Source organism: Phasianus colchicus, chromosome 7, assembly GCF_987193195.1.
Source record: "Phasianus colchicus chromosome 7, bPhaCol1.hap1.1, whole genome shotgun sequence".
Classification (NCBI taxonomy): domain Eukaryota; kingdom Metazoa; phylum Chordata; class Aves; order Galliformes; family Phasianidae; genus Phasianus; species Phasianus colchicus.
In genome coordinates this window covers 336,801-352,034 of record NC_143442.1, presented here as the reverse complement: position 1 = coordinate 352,034, position 15,234 = coordinate 336,801, and the positions used below count along the sequence as shown (strand labels likewise).

The 15,234-nt window shown below is 35.1% G+C and overlaps 1 protein-coding gene across 12 annotated transcripts in view; it reads right to left on the bottom strand.

The window, feature by feature from the left end:
• Positions 1–879: 879 nt before the first annotated feature.
• Positions 880–15,234, bottom strand: part of BAZ2B (bromodomain adjacent to zinc finger domain 2B) — a 101,874-nt gene continuing 87,519 nt past the window's right edge. For 6 of the 12 annotated variants that reach the window (XM_031590846.2, XM_031590848.2, XM_031590850.2 and 3 more), the window contains 12 exons: positions 14,918–14,980; positions 13,554–13,698; positions 9,966–10,630; positions 9,172–9,448; positions 8,859–9,014; positions 8,258–8,418; positions 7,147–7,457; positions 6,628–6,763; positions 5,892–6,038; positions 2,826–3,085; positions 1,997–2,140; positions 880–1,399 (listed from right to left, as the gene is read on the bottom strand). In XM_031590846.2, coding sequence (XP_031446706.2) covers positions 1,246–1,399; positions 1,997–2,140; positions 2,826–3,085; positions 5,892–6,038; positions 6,628–6,763; positions 7,147–7,457; positions 8,258–8,418; positions 8,859–9,014; positions 9,172–9,448; positions 9,966–10,630; positions 13,554–13,698; positions 14,918–14,980 — 2,619 coding nt within the window. In that variant the 3' untranslated portion in view covers positions 880–1,245. The remainder of the gene's footprint in view (positions 1,400–1,996; positions 2,141–2,825; positions 3,086–5,891; positions 6,039–6,627; positions 6,764–7,146; positions 7,458–8,257; positions 8,419–8,858; positions 9,015–9,171; positions 9,449–9,965; positions 10,631–13,553; positions 13,699–14,917; positions 14,981–15,234) is intronic. The other 6 variants (XM_031590854.2, XM_031590855.2, XM_031590856.2 and 3 more) reach the window with 3 other exon arrangements.

Genomic DNA, 15,234 nt, shown 5'->3' with positions numbered 1-15,234 from the left:
ACTCTTACATTAGTACAAAACAAAATAAAATAAAATAAAAATAGAAACCCCCAAACCCCCACCTCTATCTGCCCCAACAGGCCACCACAACACACAGTAGATAAAACACAGTGGTTACAAATGTCTTTTTTTGTCTGTTTTTGTTGTTCTTTTTTGTTCTTGTTTTTGTTTTGTTTTGTTGTTATTTCTGTGGCAAGGCAAATGGAGGAAAATGTTTCTATGAAAAAATACTGTGTGTGCTAGGAAATTGTCACAATTTTATTCCATGTGGATACAAATGATTATACTTGAAATTGAGGCTGTGGTGGCTTGAAATTATGTAACAAAATAGAAAAATGGAAAACTAATATCCCCTACACCCTGTTTTTAAAGGCAGGCACTACCAAGATTAAGGAGACTCCACAGTGTTGGTAGAGGATAATTACTGTACAAGCCATATAGCTATAATTACCTTAAGACTAAAATAAAATGCTACTGTCCTCCTAAGGCATAAACAATAATATCTGCAAACAATATGTACACATCATACATATTTAAAACAAGACTTAATATAAACAATAATGAACAGTATATACAAGTCTCAATTTTTCTTCACTGTCTTGAAATACAATTTAACTACACAAGTGATGCAGCAACATATATATAAATGTACTTGTAACTCTACAGTAAAGTTTATTTTTAGTGCTTTTACAGCACATCAGTGTAAACAGTTTTACTTGGCTTTGTTTTACATTTTAAAACATTCCTTGTTGTATTTTCAAGATTTAAAGCAATTTTCTAATTCTTCCTTTTCACAGAAAACGAAGATTCTGGATGCTGTATAATCATAAATAATTCATAAAATTAAATACATTCACTAAAAAATAAACTACAAAGTAAAAAAATGAAAAATAGATATTTATTGGAAGGGAAAAAGAACCATTTTCCCGAGTAGAGCTCTGGTGGTTGAATATTCAGTGCGTTTTGATATATTTTAAATTGCTATTGCACTATAACACCCCTTTCTTTGAAATTCTTTGGGTGTGCTTCCCTGTTCTACCTAAATTAGTTTGTTAAAACATACAAACCAAGAACCAAGGGGCCATGGTTGCTGTAGGAGTGAAGCCTTTAGAACTAATATCACTTTTTTGTGATACTTCTAAGGAAGAAGAGCAGTCATTAGTTATGCAGGAGCCTTGCACTTTCATGTTCACATTGCTGGTCTCATCAGTCCTCATTTAAGGGGAAAAATGAGTTCTGGTAACTTCAGCTCAGTTTGAAAATCTCAGTCCATTTCCTTTCAAAATATTTCCTCATGTTGTGGCCAGCCCTGCCTATGTCAGAATCATCTTCATTAAAGGTTTCACAGTTGTCAAAAACAAGCCTGACATCTAGCGAAAATGCTTCAACATTAGGGTACCTGAAAAAAGAAAAAGGTGAATCATTTCTGGAACAGTTAAAATCAAAGGGGAAAAAGTACACAACAAGGAACTCTCCTAACATCAGTGAATTTACAACCAGTTACAGAAAACGCAATGAGCGTTCAGTGAATAAACTGAATTTATCTAATTTCAGTATTTTCAGGAAAATAAACTGTAGCACAAGCAAATTCTTTTTCATTACTGTTTTTGTTACTTTCCTAAAAGAAAAATTAAGATAAAATTTCAAGACTGAACTGGGCAACTTTTTAATTTATTAGCTTGCCTTTTTGCTTCAACATTTTTCTAGTTAAAATACTATTGGTATTTTCCACTTATTCAATTTTTTCTGGGTCTCAAGTCCTTTCAAAGGAAGTGCTGAGTACAGCCACATTTACCCAGAAAATGAACGGTCAGGTACATAAAGGGCTGCCTGGATTAATCCCATTACTTTGTCTTTTTTTACTCTTTTTTGTATCCTGAAATAGTGTTCCAGTATGCAAAGGAACTGTTAAAAAGAAATGCAGCACAATTCTCCATAAGCACATGTGGAGCATTGAGATCTCAGGGTAAGTAACATTTACAATAAGTTTACTTACTGTCCGCTAGTTAGCTTGTCTCTAATGGTGGAAAAGTCCATAGGCTTTTTAATAACTTTCTTATAACCAGGAACAAGTTTCAAGTTTACAGGAAGTAAGAAAGGCCAAGCATCCTCATGAGTTTCCAATTCTGAGAGAATCATGCTGAATAAAATAAGGATTTAAATAAGAAATTTTAAACTCTGCATAGTCAGAAAAGTTGTTCAGTGTTTCCATAAATTCATCGCGTATTGTGAATCTATTCATCCTACAAAAGGAAAGCACTTATATAATCTGTGCCCTCTGTAAGGCAGAAAACAGCCTCAATAAAGATAGAAAACTGACTATTCAGAGTAACACTTAGTTCTCTCCAAAGATACTTATGCAAGATGAGGTTCCAAGTATTGAAGTTGCACAAATATGTCATCATAAATGATGTGCAAGCTAGTAAAACAATTACTGGTACTAGCTTTCCAAAAACCACAAAGATATTACAGAGGATGATGCTTTCCTATTACCATCTCTGTAATGCAACAACTACACTTCAGAAAGCCATCAATACCACAGCTCTCAGGGTTTCTCCTACTCTTGGAAGGGCACGGAGGAGTACATTTCCCATACCATACTCTGCGACTAAGTACCTTCCACTGCCAAACAAGGCAATCATTCCCTGAAAGCACACAAAATCTTTTACAACCACAGTCAAATCACCACGACCCATGTAGAGATGCATAACAGAGAACAGGGTTCTTGTTCCCCAAAACACAATTATGTATAATGAGGCACTACCTGCTTCTACAACACATACCAAAGTTTAGAATTAGTCGCTTTACAAGAAGGTAGTTTGTACCTGCATATAGCCAGGTCCTTGGAATCATCTCTTTTAGGTTTCTTTATAGCAGTGAAATTTTCTTGCTTTCCTTGGCTTACAGAAACACTTTCATCCATTTTCCTTTTTTTAGGGTCTGCTTTTCCTCTTTTTAACGAGGTGCTAGTAGTTGCAGAGTCTTCATCTTCTGTATCTCCTGGTAATTTCCTGCCTCTCTTTTGTTCATTACTTTTTTTTCCTTTTATTTGAAGTTTTTTTAATTTTAGAGATTGACCACTTGCCTGAAAATAAAAAGGAATAAGCAATAACCAAGAAATTACAGAGATCTGTTACTACTGATAGACAGCAGTGAAGATCAAACAGTCACCAAAAAAAAACTATAACATGTCAGCAATTAGTCACTTTTTGCTCTTCTGTAAAGGTAAGGCTGCAGAAATCCCTGTGACTAGTGGTTTAGGTTCCCAACTTGTGACAGTGTAAAAGCACCTGACCTTCAGGCTGGTATGATAATACCTGTCAGCAAACCAGGATGGCCTAGTTTTAGATACAGTACACATAGGTCACTCTGAAAGTGATGCCTCCTATTTATTTCCTCAGAAACCGTAACAGCTTTTAAGAGCACAATAGCATTGTTTGATAGAGGAAGTTCACAGCTGCACAACACCATTTTTCAGCACAGTCACCACCACCTGCTATGCATTTTCGCCAGCAATTAACAACAGCCTGCATGCTGTGCTCATAAAAATATGCACTAGCTGAGGTGACTGCTGTCCCCATTGCTGAAGTCCACTACCCACCACCTCACTGTGCTGACATCCACTGCTTGCTTTCCACAAACACTCAGCAAGCATCAATTAATTCCAATGGGTGCCACTATTTCTGCATGAAGGTATCCAATTCCATAGCTTTGCTTCACACGCATTTCCATGTCAGACAGCCCCCTGTGGCCATCTACTGCATGGTGATGAAGTGTAATGGAATATTAGCAAGGAAGTGTCAACTTCTACTACCATAACACCAACATCCGCCTCTGATGTCATGGCACAACATCATAAACTAGGAGGCACTATTGCTGGAGCAATCCTTCTATTTGTCCATTCTCAATAGACTGATATAACCACAATTGGAATTCTACATCCATTTACAAGCAACTGTTTTATTTGCAAGATACAGAAAAGAACTTTTAAAAAAAGTCGAGACAGTGAAGGGATCACTGATATAAATAAAAGCTAGATATGAAAGACATAAATAGCCTAAACACAAAACAAATACAATAAAACCTAGGAGTACAAAACCACAACAATGGTACAATCTGGAAATAAGGATTATTATTTAACCAAATAGAAAAATATTTATAGACAATAAGGTGAAACTAAGACAGAATGCATTTAAGATATAGACAATAGGAGTTTTGGTTATTAACAGCATCAAAAGAAGACAGTATTTGAAGACATCACTCAAATCATTAGAACATAATGTCAAACACACAATCCTATTGAAAAGACCCACTTACACTTTTGATTAGAAGTTACTTAATTTCATGAATTTTATAAATGACTTTCCTAAGCATTTTGGATCTGACTGTAGCTAGTGTGACAAGAAATGTGGTCAGTTTGCAATTAATCTGTCATCTCATTTGTAATGTGGAAAATGTACACTGTGTATAGACCTAGTTTTGCTTAATACTGAACACACCAGAATGTTTTGGAAATAACTGTACTCAATTAAAGCCATTCAGTATCGCATCTATATTCTTTGTCCAAGGTTAGAGAAACTGCCAAGTGTATCAGTTTATAAAGGGAAAAAAAGAGCGATGCTGACTATCGGCCATCTGAATAAAAATACAATGTTAATCAATGAGAACAAATCATTTTTGAATATGTAAGGTCTATTAGAAAATAGGCCTAAGGACAAATAAGGAAATATCCTCTACTATCTGGAAAATGGAAGGTGGTTGACAGCCTTATTTTAGACAAGAAAAAAATCCAAGTTGAGATTAATTAGGACAACACAGTTTCTATCTTGCCGTAAAATTGTTTTTCTGTTTAACAGAATTTTGAATCACTACTCAACATATATTGATATTCAGGTAGAATTATACTTTGGATTTCTTATGCCTTCAAATTTCCAACTTTTGGCCAAATTTGCAACAAAAGAAATGCCTCAGAAAAATGTTATTCTGTCACACTAGAAATACAATTAATTTAAAGGAAAACAGGAGAAAAAAATAAATCCAGAAGCAACAGGGTAAGTTATAGCATGATGGGATAATTTCTATCCTTATAACAAGGTAAGTTGTAATGATTCCTTGATTACTACAGGAAAAGGTTAAAGCCTGAGTTTACCTCTACTACACAGCGAATTCCCAACAGTGACCTATTTTCATCACCTGTGCTGCATGTTGTTTAATAAACAATGCACTTTCCTTATTACTTTGTCAAAGATGCACCCAAAAAGGATCACACTGACAATATGTGAGAAACGTACAACACTGAGTACTGTAGTTGAAAGTTATGGTATTCACAAATGAAAAATTGTATTAATTTTAGGACTACATACAGACTAGAAAAAAATGTGGATATCTAATAATATTTCCTTTTTTGAGTCATTGACATAGAACTATCTATTGTTCTCTTCAGACTATTTTTATTTGAGGAAAAAAATACTTAAAGACTCTCTCAAATGCATTGTGCTGTATCAAAAAAGTAAAACTAATCTATGCTGTAAAAAAATACAGTGATTTACTGTGCATTTTTCTCTGATTTTTCTTTTCAAACAAGACAAATGATTTGTCTAGAGACAAATACTGAGAAGTATTATAAAATGAAGATAAAGCTGTGATGTTGAATCAGCAAGAAAATTATGGATATATTTACATTAAAAATTAAAGTTTAAGACAAACTTTTACTGCCAATGAAATCCAAGTTAAATAAAAGAATTCATCTCATACAATTTAATTGCCACCCAACATAAAACATACAATTTTTTTTATTATTATTATTTTTTTTTAAAAGCACTGACAGATATATCATTCTAGCACTACGAGAAGAGCACTATATGTCACTCTGACTTTATGGTTAGCATTACCTTTGCTATGCAGGCAGGACAAAACCAGTCACCATCTGGTATGGTAGTGATCTTGGGTCTGTGGCAGTAGGTATGACAGCCTTTATCGCAACCATCACAAAGCAGCAGCAGTTCCTCATTATCTCCCTTTCGACATATTTGGCAGTACTATAACACATGAAAAATGGATTCAAATCAATTTGTAAGCTTTGAAGCATGAGAATGGTACCTAAATTACAGTTTCCTTTCAAACAATTCACTCCAAATTTGTTTTTTTTCACTTTACGTCAGAGTCCAGCAATAAAAGGAATATATAAAGTACGTGAGGAGCTAATCTAAAGGCTATGTGGGAAGAAAAATGAAGTCCTGAACTGGGATATGCAATGCTGAATCACCATAAGGCTTATGTCACAGATGAGATAAGAAATACTCCACTAAATACAGTAACTTCCATCAGATGAAGCCATAAGTTACCATTTACTGAAATGTTAATTATAAAGAATAATTACTATCTCATATAGAGCAAACAATTATGAGGGCTTTTCATCTTAGAATTTTCGTGATAATGGATTTGGCAAGGGAATAATCCTTTCCAGTATATTTATATTCATCTGTGCACAATGTACAGTTGATATTAAGTTTTAAAGGCAGTAATAAAAAATATATTATAGATCACGTTCTCTTAAAATAACTGTGAAAACAGGATATAGCAAAACTAGTTCAGTTACAATATTTTTTCTTAATAAAAAACACTTACAACTTTCATGATAGATTTTTCCCATGCTATCGATTTCTGTAATTGCTGAATGCACAGAGCTACCTGTGCAGCACTTCGTGCTTCTGACAATGCCTTTCTCCATACCCTTAGCCCTGGAGCAATATCCTCTTCAGTTCTGCATTGAAATACAGAGAAATTAGGTAGGTCACATCCGCGTTTGCTGATATTTGAACGTGGAACAAGCATTATCACACTGAAAGCCAAGCAATGACAAAACGTACACAGCCAATAAGTATAAGGTATAAGCAACTAAATTTGATGTAGTGCACAGACTGTGGCTACGAGCCTCAAAGCTTAGTCACATCCAGTTAAATGTAAGATAACTTTGCATTATCAACAAACATAACAAAAAATATCTTTATGAAGCACCATGCAGAATAACATGATCCATATGGATCACAGACATACAAGAAAGTACATAGATAACAAGCAATAGAAAATAGGCTCCAATTAGCAAAGAAGCACAATAAATTTTTCAAGTTAATCTCAAAAACCTACCCGTCACCATCACCACTAATGGATGGTGCAGGAGCAGGGACAGTAACTGTGCCCACATTATCCAGTTTGATCTGAATGGTGGTACTTAAGGGGCTCTTCAGATACCTTCGCTCTATGTTCCGCTCCAAGTCAGCAAGTCTGGTTACAGCTATATCTAGAGGGTTGTCACTCTTCCGCTCTAGAGAGCTGGTACTGCCTTCTCCGCCTCCAGCACTATCTCCATCGTGCTTCTTGTGCAATCTAACAATTGACTTATGTTCATGATATACCAAGTCTTCTCTTTCTGATGCAGGTTCAGGACACAGCCAGCCCTATGTTAATAGAAAGGTTTGTGCATTTATTGGTTGCTATTTAACTTAGCGTTTGAATAGAGGAACTGTTCTACAGAATCAGAACAAATAATTGAAGTGCTGTTTCCAGTACATCTTGGTAACTTGTAATCCATCTGTAGAGACATTTTCCAAAATCTCCAGAGAACTAAAACAATCAATCAAAAATATATAAGCATTACCAGACTTTCTGAAGTGAGTTTTCTGCAACATTCTGCATTCTTATCTTGAATGAAAATACTTCTTATTTTGAAGTATCTTATTCTATCAGTGAAAACATCAGAATAGGTCGGTTTCATTGTCTCAGAAGACAGTATCAATTGGTCACAGAGAAAATGACATCTACTCATAGAACATACTACATCTGGAATAGTAGGTCCATACTTGAACCAAACATACTTAGTTTGGTATCACTACTCAGTTACTGGCAGAACCCAAACCAGGCAGAAAAGTGGCAAACCCCACTAAAATTAAGTCATCTACACAAAATGAAATCTGGGCATTCACGAAAGGTTAACAAAATGTGTATGATTCTGCACGCTGTCAAAGAACTCCTCAGGAGTTGTTATTCTGATCACCTTTAGCTGAAGATACAACTGAAGGAAATATCTGAAACAGATATCCACGATAGTGCTGCAGTGGATTTGTTTCATTTGCAGACAATTACAGATGAATGAGAAGGCACTTACCAACAGCAAAAGGACTGCTACTATCTACTTTACATTCTTCCCACTTCAGCAACATTATTTTAAAAGAGAAATTTTACTAAAAGTTAGTTTTACCTTAACTTGCAAACTAGCTGATGCAACTCTCCTCTCTAGATCTTCCACCTGCTGAAGAATAGCAAGGTCCACCTCCATTGCTTGTTCTTCTACTGACCAGTTTTCCACAACATCTCGAGTTACCTGGTTATCTTCATTTTCATTGATATCAATAATTGCAACTGCATTTGAGAATCATATTTCGTTAAATTATTATAACTTCTCCAAGTAAATTCAAGCTGTTTTACCTGTCAGTCCAATTAAACGCTGAAGAATTGTTAAAGAAGTGTACGGCTCTTAAGATATCCAATACGACCATCAAATTCTGTAGAATTTCAAGCTTGCAATTTAAAGGCAAGGGAAAGGGAAGACTGAGCTATATTGTTACAGAGACAAAATGCTTGAAAAGTTATCAACACTTAAACCAATAGAGAATTTATATTTAAAGAAGGTTTTTCCAACACTAACTTCCCAGAATAAGGCTGATAAAAAGGCAACTATGTGACCTTTTACTTTTTTCAGGCTACTATGACCACCTCTGTATCCAAGCACATCCTGGAGAAATCTCAGTCAGCATTATGACGCTCCAATACCATGTGTAACATAAATACCGATTACCTACCATCCTTATTTTTGATGCAGGCCAGAGTGATATAGTCCATGTGTTTCTGTATTTGTTTTTGTAAGGCCTTTTCTCTTATTCCCCTGAGATGCAGCACTTTATGCAAAGACTTTAGGTCTTCAGGATCAGTAATCCTCCACCACCCATACTGCATTTCTAAAGCAAGACAAACATACAAATACTTAACAGGCGTTCTTCACATGATTACAATCAGATTAGAGAAATTCAATAGCGAAATTAGAAAAAATAAACTGTAACAGCATAGTGGCTCTAGAAATTATCCAGACAGTTCCACCTGATTGCCCATTCTTACCTTCTGGTATTGGTTTTGGGTTTGGGTGATCTACTGGCTTGGCCACTTCCACTGCTGTACAGATGGCAGAAGCTATTTTCTCAGTCTGCAGTGCTGGTGATTCACTTTTACTTGCAGGAACACTAGATGTCAAGAATGAGTTACTGTTCCCTTCTGGTATTCCCAACCCTGATCCAATAGTAGGTAAAGGCGATGAAAATTGAACATTTGAAGTAAGAACTCCTGTAGGCCATCCACAAAACTGAAGTCCCATGACAGGTAGTCCAGGCTTCATCTGCTACAGAGAAAACATTTTTAACACTATCACAACTGGTATTGTTCAGTACTACCAAGAAACCAGAGTTATCATTAGGATGTTAATTTTCAAGCAGCAATCAAAACTAAATGGACACCTTTACTTGCTCAGTACTTCAAGCTGTTCAGGAAACAGTCATATAACAACAATGCAGTAATTCCTATTAGAAACTGTGATTGCTTAAGGAACAGTATCATTTGAGGGCAGAATCAAATTTCTGAAATCTGTTCTTCAATACAATAGCCAAACCCCTAAAAGCAAAATCTAATTACTAAAATAAATATACAAAACGTCAGACATTGGTTTATTTTTTTTTTTTAATTAAAAAATTGTATATTATCTCTTTTATATGGAACTACTATTAATGTTTAGAAACAGGAAGGAATAAAATAAATGAAAACATAATGATATACCGCATCTGTGAAATAATTTGGCCCAAAATAAATTCTACCAAATAAGCACAATAAATTAATACTACTTAAAACAAGTATTTATTTACCTGCAGTGGAGGCAATGCAAAAGGACTTAATCCCATTGGACTCTGTGCAGAGGTTGAGCCCAGAAGAGGTGATGGAACAGGTGAAGGTGATTTTGATGGTGGATGTGATTGAGGAGTAAGTGACGTTGCAGTAGCTGGTGTATCTACATGGGTAACTGACATGTCATCACAGGGTACTCTTGGCAAAAGGCTGAACCATTGTCTGTTCTTCTCAGTAAGAGGCTTTAACAACTGATCACTTGGAATTAATGGGGAACTATAAAACTTTCCTGTCCCGCTTGCAACAGGACTGAAAAGATTATGAGAATCGGACTTCTCGCTGCTTTGTGATACGCTGGGTTGAAGACTGCAGAGAGAGTTTTGGGAGGTATTTTGATAAGATGGAGTGCATCCATTTGCTGCACCACCATTAGGTTTCTGGGGTGTAACATCAGACTCAGGTGGCATTTTTGCAACCTCTAACAGTTTGCTTAGTTTTGAAAATGACCCAGGCTTTTGTAAAAACAAATTAGTGCTGTCCTTTTCTTTCAGATCTTCCTTTTGATCACAGTGAGTTGTACTTAAACAGCTTATTTTTTCTTCTGAGATCTCAAATACCTCTTCTTTTATATGCATGCTTTCTACATTTTTTAACTTCTCTTTTTCTTTTGCAATTTCTTCTAGACCTAAAGAAGTACAAAAACCATAGATGAAACAAACCAGACCAACTAATTTAGATCATTTTTATCATCTCAGATGAGCAATAACTTTTTTTTTGCCTCCTTCTGTATTAAATTTATTTTATATAAACAAAATTACTTCTCACTTTCCACAACAGAGCAAATATAAAAGCACACACAGATTCTCTAACACCTGGAGGAAAAATAACATCAGTGTAGTCAACAAAGAGGTAGAATTCTTCCTTAAGATATGAGTCTGCAACAGTTTGCCAGCAAAAGACCTTTGAAATATGTATTTTTGGTGGTTTTCTTCTTGTCAGACTCAATTTGCTTTATCCTGCCATCCATACACTTACATCAGCTGGTACAATGGAGCTTTTAAGTTCATTTTTGCAAGAGACTGTTTTATTAAACTGACAGCCAGCTTCTAAACCAAGTACCATTATTCCTATTATGAAATCAAATATTCTCAAAATATTGAAGCACAACATTAAACGTTTTACCCCTTTAGATAAAAATCATTACTGACTGTGAAGTGTAATGCCAACATTCTTAACAGTTTCAAACAGACAGTTTGAAGAACTACTCAATATGACAGCCTACACACAGAAAAACAGGCAGATGCGATCAGACAATGCAGTCAGGAGTTGGTAACAAATGCCAGTTTCTGGAAATACTCAAGGTGGAGAAGACGTATTTTTAATGCACAGGAAAACCATTTTTTTCTGTTTTCTTTCCTCTTCTAGTCTTTCGTAACCATCTCTCTTCTTTTAATGTTTCAGCTTAAGACTAAGAAACATTTTTTTTGAGGGATAGAAAAAAGACAGAATAAGGGCAAGGAGTTAGAGAATTCAACACTAACTTTTAAACTTATTTTCATCAGAAAACACGCCCACATGGTCTTGCTTATGGTTAATGGCCAGAATATCCATAAAATCTGCTTGTTCATTCTAGGAAATCATAATTCCTATGAAGACAAGTAGTTAAAGAAAATAATATTTCCTCTAATTAATACTTAAAAATACTTGCAGTATACATCAAGATACAAACAACCTGAATTCCACCATAGTCAAAAGAACTATGCAAGAGAAAAGGGAATATTTTTTATTTTTAACTGGCAGTTGTCTCACGTTTCAAGTGTTTAGATAAAAGGAATTAGGAGTGGATAAACTACAGAAAGTGGTGCAACGGAAAACAAAGACATGGAAGGATGAGGGAGTAGTTCAGAACAGAAATTAAGAATATGTGCATTTGGTTATTCAGGAGAACTGAACTAAAAAAAATAAAGATATGCACTACAGTTCTTGGCTAAAGATTTTGTGTTTTTTCCAAACTACGGTAAGACAGGCAGTTGCACTTCAGTGTTTTTCTTCATGTAGGATTGCTGCTGAAGCATCTGTGGCTTTGTTTCATTAAAATATAATAAAATATGGTGGACAACAGGAATGCAAGTGGTACAATATCTGACAGGTTACCTTTTGTACTCAGTCGATCATGGGTAAAAACAGGTCCAATAAAATTACTCAGGGCAGGAGACATAGAACTATTACTTTATGTTACTCATTTAAAAAAAAAAAAAAGACAACTTGAAGATTAGGATTAGGTTTAGGACAAGTCCGTGGCTCATGTGGAGTCTAAAAGAGGACTCAAAATTGTAGCATGCTGTAGTTTTTAATTAGGTAGTTTAATTAGCTGTTTTAATTAGCTACCTCTACAGAATGATGCAATACCCTTGAGATCATGCATTTCTCATGCGCATCGGAGTTGTTGGGGTTTGGGTTTTTCTTGTTATTTCAGGGGAAAAAAATCGAATAGTGGGCATATGCTTCATCTGTATCAGAATTTGAAAAGATTTTTCCATGATCAAAAAATAAAAACTGCTCGAATTTATAAATTCTAATATGCAGAAAAAGATCTGGTAATAGCAGAATTTCTGCATCTATCCAACTGATAATGTGGGAAGATTCAATTAAACACAGTATATTTGTGTGTGAAGAACAGAAAATTACATTCAAATATTTAAATAAAGTAAGATTAATATTTACTAGTTTAGAAGAAATGTAAGTGAGCAAAATAAAGATATGAAGTTGTATTGGTGATTTAAAAGTACTTCTCAGTGTGAAAAATAATATTCACATTTATTTTATCAGACCATTGTGGTTTAACCTCAGCAGGCAGCTAAGCAGTGCACAATTGCTGGCTCACTTTTCACACCCAACTCTCCCCAGTTTTATTGCTCAGCACGATGTTATACGATATGGAACATGCCTTTCAACAGTGGGTATCAGCTACTGAGTTCTGTCCTCTTCTTGTGCAGCCCCAACTTATTTGATGGCAGGCAGGTTGAAGAATGGAACAGATCCTGGCTCTGTGTAAGCACTGCTCAGCAACAACTACAACACTGCTGTATTACCTGCACTATTTTCATTACAAACCCAGAATACAGCATCATACAAGCTTGTAGGAATAAAACTGTATCCAAACCAAACAAGTGCACAGACATGTATCAAATCTTCAAACATAAAATATTCTGTGTATTTGCACACAAAAAAGTGACAGAAATGAGTATTTCTACTACGATCATCTTGCTTTCATATGCAGAGTTAACTGTCAAAAAAATAAGAAATAGTTCAGAAAGTGACAAAATACACCAAATGTAGGTAAATATGAAAAAGTGTAACCATATGTAACTGTAACTTCTGAAAATTTACAAAATATTAATCCTCACTTCAAAAGAGATATTAAATGTCTTCCAACCAGAAACATGGTATCAGAAAGCATCATATGAATGGAAGACTTTTACTGAGTACCTGTTTAGCCTCAGGTTGAAGATGAAGCCTAAAGATCTCGCTACACAAAATTATCGCCCACGGACTGGCAGCATGTCTTGCCATGGCATGCAATGGTATCAAGTTATTCTGTTTCTTACCTTCACCGCTTTCCATGCCTTCTACAAAAATGCCACCACACTGGGGCAGAATCCAATACCGGCGCCTGTAACGATCTTGACCAAACATCATTGAACGCAAACAATGTGAGGCTTCAAATAACTTCTTTCTGTACTGGCTTTGTTGCTGTTAAAAAAAAAAAAAAAAAAAAAAAAAAAAAAAAAAAAAAAAAAGGAAGGTGTAATAATTCTATAGGTGAAAAATAAACAAGTTTTTTTACAGCTTATTGAATTCCGGTTATTCTGGTTACCAGTGACCAGAATTTCAAGACTTAATTGAGAAACTTTTAAAGGTTTTTTGTGTGTATTATATGGTACTCTTATTCATGATTGCTGTCCTGATTATTTGACTTGGAGAGATGCCTTGAAAAAAATAATTCAATCACTTCCTGATTCACCTTACGTGTATCAGCTTTCCTTTAAAAGCACATTTTAGGACCTGACATTTTTAACATTTGCTCTCACAGAAGAAAATGATTAATGAATACATTGCAAGGAAACACCTGACATTCTATCAATTAAGGAATAAGAGTAAATGATATAAAGAGCATTTGAACATGGCCAAACAATGAGTGCTATTGCAGCCCAATGGAAAACTAATGAGATATTTTAATCAGCTCATAAAAGAGTATTCAAACAGAAAGAGTTATCTGAGGGGAGCTACCAACAATTTTGGTTCCTATGTTCACTTTTTGCTCTGCTAAATTGACACTCTTGGAAGACAGGTATAATTCTCGACTGCTAATTTTTTGTAATTTGGACATGAGAGAAACCAGGAGACAAAGTTTTCAATGACAGTCTTTCTTACAGAAAGAATAAAATATGTAATAAAAACATGGGCCATGACTAGAGCCTGACCTATAGTACTCTCTTATTTATGTTTCCTCTTCTTCTCTCATTGTTTCTTCTTTTGAAATCTGAAGCAAAGGCAGCTCTCTTCATCAGTCTTGAACAGTTGCAACAATAAGCCAACCGTAGGAAAGGATAAGAACTGCCTTCATTTGTATAATGAAAATCTCACTGTCTCTTGGACACAAAGCTTTATGATGACTTTATGCATGAACAGACAGAAGTGTATCAATTAGATCTGAACAACAACTTGTGATATGAAAAGATATAATCAACAGTTTTCTGATCACTGATTGTGTGAAATCCACTAATGCAACAAATATTTATGGACTAAAATTCAGGTGTCATAAACAGCTGTAGCATTCGTATTTTCATTAAATGAAAGTTGATCCTGATTAAAATTTATAATAAGGGAGAGCACTGAAGGCGATGGCTTGTAATTTCAGCTCTTGAAATCCCACAGTCAAATATGAATTGCAACCAAGATGATCTCTCACCTTTGTCAGTTTTTCAATCTGCTTCTCTAGTTCTTCAACACTTGCTGTCTGGTCTCCATCATCCTGTAATCACCAAACATATCGTCACACCAAAACCATCTCAGGATAAAATCAGTCTATGCCTTATTAACTTTATAGTAGAAAAGATGTAACAGAAAATGAGCCTTCAAATGTGAAAGGCAAATGCTAAGAGTAAAAATGTTCAAATATTTGCCTGTTGAATGTATTTGACTAGGAACAACATGGCTGGAAAAAATACCTATATTTCAACAGCATCCCAGACACATATGTAGGAGAAAGATGGTGACAAAACATTG